This window comes from Echiichthys vipera (genome assembly GCF_963691815.1).
Source record: "Echiichthys vipera genome assembly, chromosome: 1".
Taxonomy (NCBI): domain Eukaryota; kingdom Metazoa; phylum Chordata; class Actinopteri; order Perciformes; family Trachinidae; genus Echiichthys; species Echiichthys vipera.
The window spans coordinates 12,557,067-12,574,925 of NC_139826.1; the positions used below are offsets into that span (position 1 = coordinate 12,557,067).

At 41.0% G+C, this 17,859-nt stretch overlaps 1 protein-coding gene across 1 annotated transcript; it reads right to left on the minus strand.

Moving 5' to 3' along the window:
* Window positions 1–1,313: 1,313 nt before the first annotated feature.
* ulk3 (unc-51 like kinase 3) lies at window positions 1,314–17,335 on the minus strand. Its single transcript, XM_083916974.1, has 17 exons — window positions 17,213–17,335; window positions 16,187–16,327; window positions 15,574–15,714; window positions 15,105–15,225; window positions 14,787–14,882; window positions 14,365–14,508; window positions 13,784–13,866; window positions 12,214–12,369; window positions 11,876–11,981; window positions 11,694–11,734; window positions 11,397–11,499; window positions 10,409–10,473; window positions 9,981–10,059; window positions 8,514–8,554; window positions 5,007–5,054; window positions 4,679–4,742; window positions 1,314–2,474 (listed from the first exon to the last, which is right to left on the minus strand). The coding sequence occupies exons 2-17, from the start codon at window positions 16,289–16,291 to the stop codon at window positions 2,458–2,460; spliced, it is 1,410 nt and encodes a 469-aa protein (XP_083773100.1). The 5' UTR covers window positions 16,292–16,327; window positions 17,213–17,335; the 3' UTR covers window positions 1,314–2,457.
* Window positions 17,336–17,859: the final 524 nt, after the last annotated feature.

Genomic DNA, 17,859 nt, shown 5'->3' on the forward strand with positions numbered 1-17,859 from the left:
CTAATATAAATTGGCAGAACTCCCAGAAACAAGCAACAAAGCAAGCCCAAGGGTCACAAGCGCATCCAAAGTTTTCCTGGCAGCAACATGCTTGTGTCATGATTAAAGCAATGAAGCTGAGCCAACACCATGGGCACCTTTAGCCAATTAGATCCCCCTCCCTCCACAGCCTTGTGGTTCTCTGTCCTTTGGTTCCAGGACTCGGGGGCATGCTGCTTTTTGTTCCAACCATACAGTTTGGGAGTGATTTACACCTGGCACGCCAGGTGAATGTTATTAACCAGCTACTAGGGCCAAAAACAAACATCACTGTGAGTCCTGGGCAGATTTGAAAACCACTTGTTGAACTTAAGGCAACTACAGCCACACTCTGTATTTCACTGCTTGTAGGAGAACTAGACACGTTTCACAAATTCATTGTTATTTTCGTCTTTTGAGACACTTTTTCAAAGGGGTCCTCCAGACAGATTTAGTATGACACTGCCATAAACTTGAGGGAATCACAATGAACACATACAAAAACTAATCAAAGCAGCAGAGGTTGCGATATCCTGACTTTTATGGGTCATGCTCCATAAACACAGGCTCCTACATTTCCCACAATGCAACTTGATAGCATCTTTCAGTAGGCCCAATGCATGGTAGCCACATCAACATCTGTCACACTTCAGACCTTGGGTTCGTTAGAAATGTGTACTCTCCAAACCTGCATAACCCCGATGACATCACTGTGACATCATCAGGGTTATTTTCTCAGATTTGACAACACTCCCCCAGAGCCTGAGGAAACGGTAAAACCCTTTCCACAGGTTAGGATAAGAAGGACTAAACTGATCTTTGTGTCTGAAATTGATGGAGTCCCCTTAAAATACAATCTTTATTGATTTTCATTTTTTTTGGGAAACTTGATTTCGACTTGAGGTTAAGAGCTAGATCTCATTAATGGCAGAAAATGGGCAATAATGGTAAAAAAAAATAATGCACTTATTTTTTTTGTGTGTAAATCCCTTTGATAATTACAACATCTCAAAAACCAAATTCATTTTTCGTTTTCTAGACCTCCACATGAATCATATAATTATCAAATGTCCTTATTTTCCTGTGCCTGCCTTCTTCTCTCCTCCCTTTGTGGACATGAGCCAGCTGTTTTTGCAGAGCAGCCTTCCATATGAGGACGATGGCGAGGGACCAGGAGCAGCGCTGCTCCCATGGCAGCACATAAATCTTTCCAGGGGTTCTGAAAAGAAGAGTATTTGCCTTGTACTGTTGACAAAAACGTCTGAAGAAGTAACAGGCTACAGATGCTTCAGGGATCGCCAGTTTATTTTCCATTGTATTTCTCTTTTAATAAATACATTAAATATAAAGTCACAGCCGTACAGACATTCAAATAAAAAAACAACAACACAGCAGTGTGGAAATCTCACCAGTAGATACATTTATACTTCTCTCCTTTCACTCCTCTTTCAGGTATTTTCTCCAGTTGCCTTTAAAATTTGATCAACAAAGTAAAGCTCCCTTTTTGTATTTCAAGCGCTTTACCTGTCTGAAATCAAAACAGTGTGTGAAGACCTACAACAGCAACTGCCACCTACTGTTAAGCTTTTCACCGCTTCACAGAGGCCTAGTTATGAAGGCTTTGCTTGAGCACTACAACTCACTGTATCCCTCAAATACCCAGTCGGTGCCAAACCTAAGAAAATGCTAGTCTAGTGTAAATAAGGCAGAGGCCGCACCTCTCCAGTTTTCCCCTCATAGTGGTGGAGAGGGCTCCATCAGTGGAGAGAGTATGGTGAGCCTGTGGTTGACCCACAGTAAAGGCAGTGGGGAAGGGAGGGTGAGGGAGTATGTGCATGTTTGCAGAGGCCTCGATATAATATACCTAATACTGATGTGATACTTCTTAATGTCGGAGTTCCCGTTTGATTGTATTTTCGGGTTTTCAAAGTTTTTAGGTGAGCTGCAAATACCATTGAATGTTTTAGGCTACAAAAAATGCAACAGTCTCTGTTTAACTCGTTTACCATGACAGTGTGGTATTGTCATACAAGCTGTCCAGCATTAACATATCAATGGTGAGTCAGCCAGGAGGAGGGATTTGAGGCTAAGCGGTGCAACAACAACTGTTGCACTTTCACATTCACCAGTTTGCAAATCCAAAATTCAAGAGCTACTTGCAGTATTTTACCAGCCAAACTGTTTTTTTTACTCAAATAGTATAAACACAACCTGCCAAACCATCAACATTCCAGCAACAACAAAAACATCTACCACATTCAGCTGGCAACTGGAATATCCCACCCGGATAGTGTTCGGAGTTGGTTAGGGTGATGTGTGAGGCAGGTTTGATTTGGCCCAGACAGAAACCTGGTCAGGTGAAGGCTCTGTGTCCGACCTGACAGGCAGTCTGATGCTCTGTGGGGCGTCCCAGCCCAGTTCCCATGGTGACCGTCGAGCTTACTGCAAAGAGCAAGCTGAGGAGACAAATGATAAATGTGTGTTAGACTTCAGTTTTTCAAGATTACAACACATTTTCAATTATATAATAATATATCATAATGCTAAAACGCCTCTGGGGGACCAGTGACCACATCAGTCATCTACAAAGATGACATGTCATGAAATTATATTTTCCTTTTGGGGGGGGGGGGGCTTTTATGTCCAAAGGAAAACAAATATTGTTACCATGTGATAAAATGGTTTAAACTGACATTTTCTTTTCACCCTACTTTCTCTCAACCTATCCTGTCGACTTTATGTTGAGTATAAGCATCACGCTTCCCTATGTGGAAATGCCTATGCCTAGAATTCTGAGCCCTCTCAGGCCCTTACACTGATCATGCATGTTTTTGTAAATTTATTAAGCCACATTTCCATCAAGAAGGTCTTGGTCATTTTTGTCCTGGGACAACTTTTCCAAGGCGTCTAGAGTTTTTTCAGTTCGTTGCTGTCTGTTTCCAAAGCGGTCTAAGGACTTGCAAAGATTAGGCAAATTAGTCTGTGGACGTATGAAAAAGTAATCTCAATAAACTGATTCTGCGCATGAAAAATGGGACAAGATTTGGTTAGTTAAAGCAGTCTGGTTTGCGTTCGTAGTCCTTGGCTACACTGGGAAATATAAGCCGTTTCCCCATAAAGGCTAAATCGTTGCCGGACTGAAAGAAAAAAGAAAAATCATGGGACAAGCGCTGCTGGTGCTCACAGGTGCTCACAGGTAAACACACTATCAAGCCTGCAGTTTAGTGTGCCAAAAAAACATGTAGGAAAAAACCCCCAAAAACCTTAGGTTTTGTCTCACTGTGATGGTATTTATTGCTCCGTTATACAGTATTTACTGCTGAATTAGGCTAGTTGGATGTAATGAATGAATGAAAATGATCTGTCTCTCTCTCAGCTCGCCCCGCTTTATCTGTCTTGTCTTTTTTAAAATGAGTCTGGAAGCCGACAGCAAAGCCTAACTACACTTGTAATGTTATCTTTAAATGGTTGATACCAGAGTACGTCCTTGATTTCTGAAAGAAGAAGCAGCCCCCACCCCCGGAACTAAATTTAGATCCTGGTCCCCGTGGTCAAATCTCAAAAGGTTCCTAGTCCCTGGTGAAAGGTCTTGCGTTCAAAAAAGCCGCCACGCCTGTGAGGGTTTAGTTCTTCAGGCTCCAGGGGCACCACTTTAACTGGGTATCTGAAACTCTGCATGGAGCTTAACATCTAAAATGGTCTGAGGGTTTCAGTGGGATGGTTCTCAGCGAAAATACGCTGCTTGTTTTGGTGCAGTCTAAGGTCACCAGACTTGGGCGTTGCTGCGACCCTCTCTAGTACAGCTGCTGTTGGATCAGTGCCAGCTAGTACGGCCGACTGTGGTGTGGTTTTATTAAAATAACAGCAACAGAATAAGAAGCCACGTTCCTCATAAAACTCGAGCAGCTTCGAGAGTCATTGGTGCACTTCCCCCATCCCCATTTTTTTTTTTCAATTCATAATTCCCCAGGAATTTCTTGCTGAGAACAGGATATTGTCTGGGCTTTAGGTATCCACTATCCAGCCAGGAACTGAGCCCAGAAAATACTGGGAATGGCTGTGTAGGTTACGGTAAGGGAAGTTGAAGTATATTAAAATGTAACTTACAGTATATTAATAACAGTAGTGAACAGACAGGGAAGTTCCAGAACATTAAATGTTGCTGATCCGCTGCTTTTATTTTGGTAACATTTTTAAATGTTATATTGTTTGGATTTGATATGAACTGAATGCACATTGATTTCTAAAAATATATATGAAGCAAATATGTGAACCAGTGTGTGTAATGAATGAAGCGTACATGTGTCTGCTATTGTCTCTGGTGTTTGTGTGTTAGGAGTGTAACTCTTTGCTGGCACCAAGTTTCACTTTCACAAGGCAGGCTTTACAAGAGGGCAGAGGACAGAGCAGCCCAAGGCTGCACTGAAATGAAATCAAAGAGCCAGACAGTCCTGCCGGGTGGCCAGCACAGCAAGAGAATGGCTCATGTTTTACTAGTGGAAAAACCTTTAATGAAAGGACATTTCATTGCAACTTAAGACGACCATTCCTCACCATACCGAACCTCCATATAGACACTTATCAGCAAGGATGGAAGGTTCTCAGAAATACACTCTCATGAGCAGAGGGGCAGTTTATACAACACAGCAGGAAAACTTACAGCTTCTGACAGAGTCTGCAAGAGGTTCCCGATCCAGAGACACGTCCCTCTGATTCTCCTGCATCTGAAAAATAAAAACACTCCTGTAATCACCCAAAACTAATAACCAAACAACAACACCTGGACATTAAATACAGGTACAAGGACTAAAGGTTTTTTTTCATTTAACCTCATCGTCAGTGTTTTAGGTTACAATACTGTATTAGTATCCAAAAATACGTATTTTGAAATAAAACATGTGTGTTCTCAGTGGCATTTACACTCATACAGTATGACTATGTGTGTGTTAAATCCTTCAGTTGAATATTTGAAAGGAATGCATTCTTACCTTGATATTCTTTTTTAGGTATTCAGCTCTGGTCATGAGGCTTTTAATCTGGTGAGAGATATAAAAGTCCAATAAATGTAATTACAGTTTACACTTTCAACGCAAGAGTTGTTTTTTTATGCTTTCATGTGTACTGGTAATATGCGTTCTCCTGATGCGTTTTTTAACCACACATGGCTCTAGGAAGGCCAGTGTCAGCATACTGTACAGACAGTCTTGGCTCCCAGACGATGAATACTACTGACGTTTGTGATTCCCTGACTTTTTTTTCACCAGCAGGTGGGTTATTTTTTTAGTGCAGTGTTTTTATTGGAAGAATTGCACTTCTGGTGATCCTTTAGGTTTTCATCTAGCCATAATCAGGTCAAAATCTTTATTTGTCCAGTACTAATGATATATAACAGACTGGTTAATGTAAATGTTAGCATTCTAAACTAAGATGGCCAACATGGTAAAGACGGCTTTAAAATCTTACTCTTTTACTTTCAGGGCCTCTGGTATATATAATTAGAAGATGATTATCTGAAAAAAACAAACAATTACCGGATATATTTTTGGAGCTGTGCTTGTACTATAAACAGAAGTGACGTGCAGCAGTAAACACAGTAACGTTAGGATGCAAAGGGACATAGATGCCATGAGTAAATCGGATTTAAGTGATCTGCTCTGCAGATCTGCTTCCTTCTCTGTTATTTTTTTGAAAACATTTCATATGGTACACACGTGCTGGTATCATATGCTTGAGGGTTCTCTTTAGTGTGGTAATCGGTCCTGTAGCGATCACGCGGGTTCTGGGCTGCACCTCATACCTACTTATATCAGCTCTATGTCACAGTATAAAGCAAGCCCTCATGGGTATTACTGCAGCAACATCTGAGGGTCGTAATCACAGGAGACCAATCTGTTGCAGTAAATAATCATTTTGACCACAGGTTCTAAGTATTCAGCGCTGACCCCAACTGTATGTAGCCACAGCACTTTAATCACAACCCCTTTAATCACTAAGTACAATAAATGTGGAGGAAATCTAAGCGAGCGAGGATGGTCCGTGGGACGTATTGATAACTTGCAGAGCGTTCTGAAACACATGCCTCTGAATAACATGACGTCATGTATGTTAAGCCATAATGACACTTTATCAACATACACTTATGAGAATTTGGGATATTGAATTATAGCTTTAAAAGCTAAAGTGTGCTCTACACTAGATATGAACCCACATGGAGTCATGTTGGCTCTTTGGGGTTCTCACATGCACACATGCTTTCTATCGAATTCTTCACCCCTACCTCCCTAATGCTGTGTTAGATTATTACAGCCGCATCTGAATTTACTTAAGACAAGCACCCATAAAACTTCAAATAGGGAGGTCTATGAGGCCCAGTCACCCCTCCCCCCTTTCTGGGGATTGTTGGTGAAATACTGTTGTCTGTCGTTGGCTCAGCTACTGGCTAAACAATGCACAAACAACAGGGTTTTGGAGAATTATCGGCAGACATGTACAGGTCCATGCTACTACTACTCAGGGTTTTGATTCCCGAAAGTTGCAGCCAGTTAATTGACTGGACCGTCAACTGTAGGGTTTATTAAAGTATGATTGTGTTGGTGTCCACCAGCATGTATGTAGATTACGGGAAAGTTATCATTATTGTAACAAAACAAAGGTTAATAAATGAGAGGACTTTTTTTTTAAAGTTAATTATTGCTACTATCATTTATTGGAACACAAAAGCTGAATTGTCTAAACCAAAAATGTCCAACTTTACAGCAGAAAACATGGTTTTGGTCTCTATAGATATTTTTCCCTTTCATAACAACTGTACAGGGGAATGTTTTTGTTATGTACCGCCCCCATTTATAATATGTTATGGCTTGATGTTTTACATAATAAGGAGCATGGTCACTTTGAGTGACAGGTGGGTGCCGTCCTTCAGCAACCAGGCTTGATTTGGCCCAGCTCAGCTCCACCCACGCTCAACCTCTTTGACCATTTTTGGATTAGCAGGGAGCAGGCAGCATCAGGCACTGCTAAGATGGTGCCGGCCGGAGTCGCCCACATTGAGCTTCACAACGGCTCTTCAGAAACTTATGGGTGACGTCACAGAGACTACGTCCACATTTTGTACAGTCTATGGTTTAAACAGGCAGTAACTGTTTTTTGGAAAGAGAAACAAGCTGTAAACACAGCACTGACATCATATCACCTTTTAAATCAACATGGCGAAGTTGTTAGCAAACAGCTGCTTACTTATACAGAATAACTATCATTTATATGGAGTCTGGTCATCTGATGAAAGTAGTTTTCAGGTGGTCACTCTTTCATTTTATCTAATTTTGCCAGTTTTCACCAACTCATGAGGGAAATATCCAACTATTTAGCTGCTGATTGCTCCACTGTTCACCCCCTAGTTGCAAACTTTGTCTCTGTGATTTATGGTATTAATGCACTACACCACTTTATTCTGTCTATCAGGTCTTATATTGTATCCATCACAGCACTATGGTCACTTTATTCTTCAGTATTCATCTGTTACATAGAGCTAGCATATACTTAGACTGCTGTTTTCCTGCCATGCACCACTATCACTTTATTATCTAGCTTATAGTTATATATTATATTTATACTCTATTACTGCACTATAGTTCTGTTTACGTCTGCTCATTACACACATGTATCATGTCTGACCTCATCTGAATCTGATCACTGTCCACTTATATCTTTTCTGCACTACAGTTCTGTTTATACCTGTTTCAACAGTCTACTGCATGTTTACATTGTTTACATCATATACACCCGTTCACATGTCTGCTTACATCTGATACACACATGTCTTTCTACATCTCACGTCGACAATTGTTCTCTGTATCTAACCTGTACTAACACACTAACATCCTGACACGTATCCTACCTGTACTAACACACTAACATCCTGACACTTACTCTTCTTTTACACTTTATTCTTGTGTTAGGTTAAAATGTTTTTTTGTATAATTGCACTGTCGTGATTTGCTGCTCTGTGTGCCCTGAATTGCCCCCCGGGGACAAATAAAGTTTTTTTGAATTGAATTGTGATGTTTACTGCGGGGTAGGTAGCGTACGGTCGGTTTCTAGAGCTATTTTGCCAAAAGCGATGACAGCAGCCACCAAAACAGTAAAGTTGTGGGCCTTAAAACCAAACCAAAGAACTGAAAGACATTATAAGTAGAGTTGAGGAAAACTGCAGACTTCGGTGATAAGTGGTCAGATGATCCATCGGTGATATAAAGAAAATGATCCTAACTACTTCTCCAATTATAAAGTGGACAGTGATTTATGTGTATGTTACAGATGATGGATTACGTTATTTGGCTTTTACTACAAAAAACATGCACATGTGACTGCTGGGCTCATGCGTCCTATGATGAAGCGTTTTCTGTACTACCTAATCAGCTGAGGGCTCCATGGAGGTGACAGATAGTCGTTACTACCGTGAGCGCTCAACCAGGCGCTGTTCCTCGCCTACTCACCTCGCTGTGGAGCAGCTCTCTTCTGCGGCCCTGAGGCTCAGCTGTCCCAAAAAGAAAGATAGAGAGAATAATGAGGAGAGGAAGGGAGGAGAGGGACTGCTACCTAATCACCTTGTTTTTTCAAGAAGAGGTCAACTACTGGATTGGATTTCGCTAGCGTGTATATTGGGGGCTCAAGGGTGGATTCTAATGTAGGCCAGTGTTTTCACAGTCAGTCGTCCTAGAGGGGAGATTGACAGAGAGGGGAGGAGAACCCTCTCGTGGCAAAGCATGTTGGGAAGCTGTGCAACAAAGAGCTCTTAGCCAAACAAAGAACCAATGTTTTCTCCCCACAATCCCCCTTAGTGGTGTATGCTGTGCCGCACAACGAGGCTCACTGACACTGGAGAGGCAGTCTGGTTAGGCTGGCATGGTATTAGTTAGACAAGTATATCATATATTACTGATCCACTGACAAGATGGGTTTGTAGCATCTACATCTATCAGCCCAAGTCAAAAAGTGTCAGTCTTTTAACCCCTGCTCATTGAACCTTCAATAGCTCTCGTTCATTAGAGAGGTAATAGTTTTTATTTGTTTCCAGTGTGTAATAACACAAAGAAGTGAAGTGTGCTGTCTAAATGGGAAGCAGATGGCAAGGCTCTCATACCACACACAGGGTGCTGGCACAGGGTCCCATCCCGGCTCAAAGCCACATCTGGATCACTCTATCCCACCTCTTCCATTAGGCCGATCTTCCCGATGAGCTCATGAGCGCGGCCTAATGGACGCCAGGCCACAGAGAGAGTCCCTGGAGTCTCTTCTGTAGTGCCCCTGTTTGTCTGTGTGTCGCTTATTAAGTGTCCCCGTCTCTTTCCAAGTTTATTGCTTCACTCTGTCTTGTGTCTTTTTCTCTGCCAGTTTGTCTTTTACACTTTCTCCATGTTACTTTCCATTTCTTTGAGTCTTTTTTTATATCCATCTCTATTAAAGTCTCTCTGTCATGTTCAGAGTCCCTCTCTTCTTTATTCCAGTTGAGTATCGCTATATCTTTACTCTCTCTCCAAGTTGGTTACTCATTTCCAGCCTTTCCCTTGAGTATCATTTTCTTTGTTCAGCCTTTTTCTTAATCCATCGCAGTCTCTGGCTGTGCCCTCAACTCTCAATTGGGTTCTCTAGATCACTTTATGTGCATTTATGACTATCTGCTTTTTAAAATGACCTTTCCTCCAAGTCTCTTTTATTTGGTTTCTCTGTGCAAACACACACAGCCACCTGAGGTCTGAGAAGATGTTCACGGATGAAGAGGAAGTCTCACATGTGGGACTACAATATGGTTTGAGTTTCTTCCTTAGTCACCAACTGCTGCCAAAATGTCCTTGAGCAAGCCACTTAAGCCTTGGACTCCAGACTCCATACTCACTAGCCAAAAGCAGTAAAGGACAGGATAACTGCATAAATCTTGTTTGTAAAGAGAAGAGTTTACCTACCTGCTAGCGCCAACAGTAGTTCTCCTAAGCACTGTTGGTAGACATCCAAGGCTTCCTGATCATCACATCCACTCTCCTCCTATATAAAATGAGAAAAACATTGCTTTATATCGGACAGCTGAGAAACTTGGGCCACCCTGGTACTGGCATACCTTAGCTATTATTTATTCATTATTGTTCACTGTAAACAACAGAGACATGGGATAAAAACAATGGCAAGACTTATACAGTGTCAGACAAGCAAAACCGCAAAAAAAATGTTTTTGGTTCACCAGTGATCTTAAAAGATGTGGTTGCGAAAGCAAATTTATGAAGGGGGATTGGTTTGGACCCTGCTGCTTTGTTTTCTTCTTCTGTTGTATTACTTGTGCTTCACCCTGTGTGTATCTCTATAGCAGTGGCATCATCCAGCAGTGCCCCCTTCTTACCTTTGCAATGGCAGCAGAGGCCACCTCCAGAGCAGCCAGCAGCCGTGGTTGGTCTCGAGACATTTCTGGAATAGAAAGTCAAAAGAAAACACTACTTTAAGTCGTACTGTATATTATATATTCCATTACATAAACCATCAATGGATTCTACTACAAAATATGCATATAATCATCATTACGTATATAAAATCACCATACCCCTGCAGTGCATTAAAGGGATACTTTACCAATTTCAATCGAGGTCTGAGTCATAGCAATGAGGGCACTGTGTTGAGATAAATGGCGTTTGGCCTGTCTCCATGGCAAAGTCCCTGCAGAACGGAGAATTGTCAATCTGCTGAAATCTGCGATGCTCTTTTCTGCGGGGACTTCTGCCACCGAGACAGGACTGGATTAAAATGGGTAAAGTATCTGTTTTTGATCCCTGTATTGTGGACTTTACTTTGATTTTTAAAGATTTAATAATATTGATTTCAGGGCAACAAGGTGTTGCTCAGATATGAAAATACTCAGTCTGCTCTGATTGGCATTGGCATTTCTGGGTCTTCCACATCTGCGTTCTCTGCACTGCCCCCACAATCAGAGAAGGACTGTAACCGCACTGTAGCAGCACTTTCTACTTATATACAGTATAGTTGTGACATCACAACCGTAAAGAATAGCTGATGGCTGGTTTAAAGACAGTTTTTGAATATTTCTCTGCACTTTCTTTGGATTGAGCCTTTTTAAGATTGTTTTGGCAGTTTTCAAGCTTTTATTCAGTAGAACAGACCAGAAATGGGGTGAGAGAGGGGGGGGGGGACATGCAGCAGAGGGCCGCAGGTCAGAGTCGAACCCGCGCCCACAGGGGGAAATGACTAAACCCCTATTGTTTGATTAGATATACAATAAAACACAGTGTATTACTCAGTTTGTCCTCTCATACAGCTCATGACCAGACAATCAGACATACAGTGGCCATGCCTCTCAACTGAGACGTGTTCATTACCTCGGAGGACATCCCTGGAGGTTCGGGCCTCCTCAAAGCTCAGCCTGTTGTCTGAGGCCACCAGGGCTTTCAGCTCCTCGGCTCTGGATACATACTGGCTGACCTGCGGGAAGTCCTCTTACATTGACTCAATTTAATCATGTCAACCACGCCATATGCTCTTCATCCACACCATATGGTATTCATAGAGGACAATACATTCCAAGTGAAAGCCACTGGAGTGTGGAAAAAAGACCAATTGAAAAAAAAAGTAATACAAATGAACGTGGTGAACGTGGGGAGTGTTTTCAGTCCTACCTTCTGCCTGAGGGCATCTTTACGTTGACGGTCTGTCTCGTCTGGGGAGGGCGGAGAAAAGAGATGATTTGGTTTTACATGTAGTGCGTTTACTTTGCCGGTTTATAGTGGTGGAACAAAAGTGATGCATTGATGAAGGGCTTAAGCCACAGACAGTATATGAGAGTAGTGATTGCTCTTACAGTGAATAGAGGGGACAAAGTGTTCAAGGGCACTGCAGTAAAGAGACAGAGCAGCGGACCTCTCCCCCTCCTGGTCCTTCTGAACGGCCTGCAGGACCAGCGCTTTCTGAAAAGAGGAAATAGGAACTGGCATCACTGAATGCAAACTGCCACAACACTCCATTGCTTATGCATGCATGCAGAGTTATGCGTGAAGGCACATGTGGGGCAGGCATGAGCAACAAACCTACTAACACATGTGTACATGTGCTCAGTCAATTACACACACATTATTCACGGTCATCTAGAGTAGACACACACATGCCAGCATTTACTTTCCTTTCTTCTGATTCTCTTACCGCTTTCACCAGGCTCTCAGCACTTGGCATGTGCTCCATATCCACAAAAGGGTGTGTGAAGAACTCTGCAAAGGTGATCCGGGCATCTGGATTTCTCTCCAGCAGCCGCAACAGAAGGTCTCTGCAGTCCTTGGATACCCTGGCCCCAGGAGGGAGCTGGTGCACAAAACATGACCTTATTATGTTGCACTCAATCCACAGGACAATCCAAGGGAAAAGGACAGCAAATTGTTACCAGACACCTTCTAGTCTCATGTCGCTACTTTTTTATCAAAAGATGACCTTAAAGCTCTCTTTGAATCGCTGGGTAATGGACCATACATAAATGCAATCCATTCAGCTCAAGCCTCATGTTTGACACAAGAATTCAAGTGTTTTGGAAACTCTCCATCATTAAAAGTACACATATCCTTCACTGCCACAATGGGAATTAACATTTAGTTTGTGTATGCAGAGAGCAAATCAGGACAGACACGACTGTGACTTTTTATTGCCAGCATATCAAACATACCTAATTAGCATTTTTAACCACATTCATTACAGATGCTTTAACACATATATCATTAAAATGATTAAATTATAAATGAGACATTCGCATTTTGTGTTTCTTAACAAATGATAGTAAATATAGTGTATGGGTCTGTTTACAAACATTTAGTTTACGTCATTTGTATGCCAGAATATTGTCATACATTTTAGATAAATGGAGATAGAAATGATGCTTGTTTTAGCTGAGCACCATCTCTACCAGACGTCATGGACTGGGATAAGGGATAATGGTATAGTATGCCATCTAGTGGTGAAACTTACAAATAGAGTGAATCAGAAATGTGCTTTTAAAAACTGTTACAGGGCATATAAAAGAAACATTTAGCGACATACTGCTTTACTTTCTACAACAGCAGAGCAACACATACATTTAACAAGGAATGAAATTTAATGCCGTTTTGTTTCTTATTCAGTTTGGACATTCAAAACTTAAGCCTGGGGTAGGCATTTTATTTTTGGGTGATATGGGCAAAAAATCCATCCTAATTCTCCCTCCTCCTAGCTTTGTTTTCAGGCTTTAGAAAGTATAGCTCGTGATGGGAGGCCTTGGCCAATCACAGGTCATTTCAGAGAGTGCCCGCTTTTTACCTACTGTAGCTTTAATTAAACAATATTATGCAAACCAGAGGTTACTTCACTACTTAGAAGACTACTTCATAATTTCTAATTCCTTATTTCCAAATTATATGATAGTGTATGTACTGTATATTTGGATGATTTAATCTATTTGTTATTGTTAATGTTACACCCCTACACACTGTGGCAGTACAGTGTCACTGTACCATCATTAAATGATATACAGTACTTCAAGCACTGACTTCTGATGCAGTGGCAAACTGACATCTAAAAAGTAACTTATCTAAAAGAAGCACTTCTGCTTTTCATATTTTTGATATTGTAGACTTTAAACAGTATTTTACATTTGGAGTATCGTCAACATGTACATCCATCAAATGACAATTATGTAGAGCTAATTAAGAGCAGCAGTTCATATATTTAATCTCAAAAGCTCAAAACTTACCTCGATAGGTTGGCTACTACGGATCTTCTCCTCCAATTCAGCGTATGACCTTGATGCAAATGGTGCTCGCCCAAACAGTGCCTCTATAGACACACAAACAATGATAAGTAGACGCTCAGCCCTATCTGTATTGATTTTGTCAATGAAAAACCAAGTATAAAACTAACTAATCCACAGGTAAAGGATATGCATGCTTCAAATGCTCATACTATATTAAAAAATGATCTTAGTCTAGCTGCTTTTAATGTGTTTTGCATTCAACTTATTGACATAAATGATGTTGGTCTTTAGTGAGAAATACTTAGCCGGGTTATATATTATATAATTCTCTACTCAATAAAAAGGGGGCAAACCAGGCTGCCCTTTTATGGTAAATGGCACAATTTTGTTTGTTTGTGACCTACTGAGTGCTCTCTTTAAAGCCTGTGGGGCAGGTCAACTGATTGGCCTCTTATTGGTGAGTTTGATAAATATAGAACAAAGTAGCATAACAATTAACAGACTATATGAAGCAGCGTACAATTCATGTTAAAGGTATTCCAAATCCAAAAGAGATGAAAAGGTGAACACAAATGACTCACCATAGAGAATGACCCCTACTGACCAGAGATCCACCCTGGAGTCATACTGCCGTCGGCACACCATCTCAGGAGCCATGTAGAGAGGAGAACCTCTCAGGGCACTCTGCTCGTCCCATGGTGACATGTACTGGGCAAAACCAAAATCTGAGACCACATAAGGGTGTAAAAAAATATGTTCACTGTGTTAGGTTTCAGTAGATACAATAAAACTAAGGTGTTTATAATGCACAATGAACAAAGGAGTATTGTTTGGCGTTTAAATGGAGTTTAATGTGCAAAAAGGTTAACTGTCTTGCTCTACAAACAGCACAATAGGATGATTATGATTCAGTTCTCCTGTGTCTTTAAAGAAACCGAAATTATGTTAATCACCTGTGAATCATTAAGTGTTTAGTTGATTGTCTGCGTGAGCATGAGATCACCTGCTAGTTTTAGGACAGAGCCGCTGAGCAGAATGTTCTGAGGTTTCAAGTCCAGGTGTGAGATGTTTCGCTCATGAAGAAACTGGAGGGCACAGGCTGTTGGTCCAGACACATTCACAAATACACAGTAAACCCACATCGTAATGTCCTGAAGGTTGCACTGGGCACAAACGTAAGACACAACTTTATTTCTACCACGAGAGTGAGTGACAAATGTAATATCAATATATATATTTAAAAAAAAAAAAAGAATACACAAAGAAGCTGGTGACATAGAACCAATGCTGATGGTGATTTCCTAAATAATGTATGACTCACCCATCTGTTGCAGGAAGCGCCGGACCACCCTCTCAGGTAAAATCCTGCGACTGCGAATGAAACGGGACAGATCTCCACCAGAACACCACTCCAGGATCAGATAAATGTTCTCAGCATCCCACTGATGAAAGAGAACAATTCAGACAGTCAGGGAAATATTTAAGTGTACTATATAAAGCTTTTTTTCCTAAAAAAGTAATTCATTACAGAGCTTATACACACTTTTGGGACATAAAATATGTAACAATCTCTAATAGGAAAGTGATTTTTTTCCTTCTGTGCCTTCTAATTAATGTCAGAGCCCCCTAAATCAGCATATAGCTTGCATGGATCAGATGCACACCATTGTTTAAATATACAGGGCATAATTTCATTAGTGTTTATGGACTGGATTGTTTTTTGTTTTTTTTATTCCCAACGCATCCCTTGTACAAGCTACAGCACATCCAAAAGCTATAAACGAGCCTACCTGAAAGTCTTTTAGCTGGACAATATGAGGGTGACGCATGGTCTTGAGGATTTCAATCTCTGTGAGCAGGTTTTCTGTAGATGTCCTGTTTAGAGTCTTCTTCCCAACCACCTTCACTGCCACCACCTCTCGACTGTCCCCCTGCAACGTCACAGTCAAGAACTAATATTCAGCTTTCACTTTCAACAACAAAACCAGGCTGAACTTATCATACAAGTGTCATTCATTGGTGACTCTCGATGCCACATGGAGCTAGGGCCAGAATGCAAGCTAAATATGCTATTTATACCAAATAAACTGCCTGATTTTCAGCATTCTACAGTGACGTAAGGAGTCAAGGTCAGTTACAAAATAGTGGTGTTTTCAAGCGTTTAGATAAGTCAGTTATTTACAGAGTTTACTGTAGCATGCACAATTGGGAGTATAGAAAGCACATTTAATAATGGTTAGTTTTTCGTTAACGTGTTTTGCAACATTATAGTTTATTAAGTATGGTAAGCAAAGTAAAGTACAGGGGACCTCACCCACAGACCTTGAGTTCAAATAGAAATATGAATGTCGAAGCAATTTTGGAGAAATGTGTTCGATTCCCCTGACTCCGCCACAAACTCACCTTCCTGTAGGCTTTGTAGACTGTGGCATAGGTACCACTGCCCAGTCGCTCTGTGAGGATGAAGTCGAACAGTTTTGGAGGAGCAAAGCTGGAGGTTGAAGCCATGCTGACGACAGCTACATCAAATTCCCCAAGTCTGGGCTGGAATGTAAGATCAATATCCTATTTATACAAAATACACTTTGCCTGATTTTCACCCTTCTATGGGGAGGTCAGAGATGGTTCACATATAACCGGTGGGACACTAAAGGTTCTTCATACTGCATAAGGAGGGGATGCTTTTTTAAAGATTTATTTGCACATAATAAAAACAAAGAAACACATAGGCAACATAAATAACAAATACCCACAAAGAATAAGTAATAAAAGAAACAGATTGTGCAGGTGAGATTAAAAAAAATCCTAGAGGCTTATAAAGAAAATGGGCAACCTTGAACAGACACAAACTAATGATAGACAGAAATGTCAGCTTTATAAAAGGACACGAGTACACGGAGCTTCTAGGTAAGGGCCAATCTATCTACACAATTCCACTTTTGAAAAGTTCAGAAAATAAGTTTAATGTTCATCAAGTATCATGTTTTATATTTGTAAGGGACTTATTCTGACGTTTACGCAGTTCAAAGTTCAAAGTTTATTGACGATGTTTAACGTAAATTCACATAACGCTATCCCGAATACATGCCGAATTTCAGACAGGCTCGTTAAAAGTCTTTTTAAGCCATATTCTGTCATGTATTTGACTTCCTAAGAAGTAAAAAGCTAAACAGCTAGGTGTTTGAACTGAACTTGGTTTACATCAGTTTGAGAGAAAGTAGCACTTGCTGTGCTGGTAATGTACAGTTAGCAAGTAGCATCATGCTTTTGACTTACTGTCGACGTTAAACGTCGCCTGTAGCTGTTGTGTTAGTCTGTCGTTAGCATAGCCAGACGTGTCTCCACAGCGCCGTGTAAGCAGCAACAATAACACCGCAGTAACGTTGTGATAGTTGGGCCTTTCGCGTTTAATCAAAGGCTGACACTTACCTGGAGGCGAACACATCTACAGCACACGATGAGAAAGTCGGTGTTTACATTGCTGACAGGGTTGGTGTGAGGTTTTGGTCGCACGTTGTTCTGCAGTGGTCAGATGACATTAACATGTATTAGAAATTCTGTTACTGCCCCCTAGCGGCGGTACCCCATTACTGCACATCTATCACTTACAAAATAAAAGCCCTAAGCGCAGACGGCAAATGTACAGTAATAACTAATAATAACAGTAATGGTATAATACACTGGAGATCAAATTAAGAGAACAACAATTAATACTAGAGTTATTCTGAACTAGTGTTATTGTTTATTGTTAAGAATCTGAACCACTGCTTTACTAGCATGTTTTTTAAAGTAACCAAGGCACTTCAACAAAAGCCTTTGTTTTTTGAAAAAAGCAGTGAGCAAAATTAGAGAACAGTAACGATTGTGTCAGAAGAGAAGATTTAAACAATGTTTTCTTAGGACTATAGGATTAAAAAATGAACAGGAAGTGTAGAGGCCACGGCTTTGAATGACTTCAGCACGTATGCGCCCACAGCACATCACTACTTACTCAGACTACTCTGGTTTGATCTTGGTCCATTCTTCTTGCAGTCTCTTCCACGGTTCAGTAACTGTCTTCGAGTTTTGCTCGCTGC

Coding starts and splice junctions, on each gene's coding strand:
- ulk3 (XM_083916974.1), bottom strand. CDS start 16,291: ATGGCTTCAACCTCCAGCTTTGCTCCTCCAAAACTGTTCGACTTCATC. Junction 15,715..16,186: donor TCTACAAAGCCTACAGGAAG/GTGAGTTTGTGG, acceptor GTGACGTTGCAG/GGGGACAGTCGAGAGGTGGT. Junction 14,883..15,104: donor GCGCTTCCTGCAACAGATGG/GTGAGTCATACA, acceptor CTGGACCAACAG/CCTGTGCCCTCCAGTTTCTT.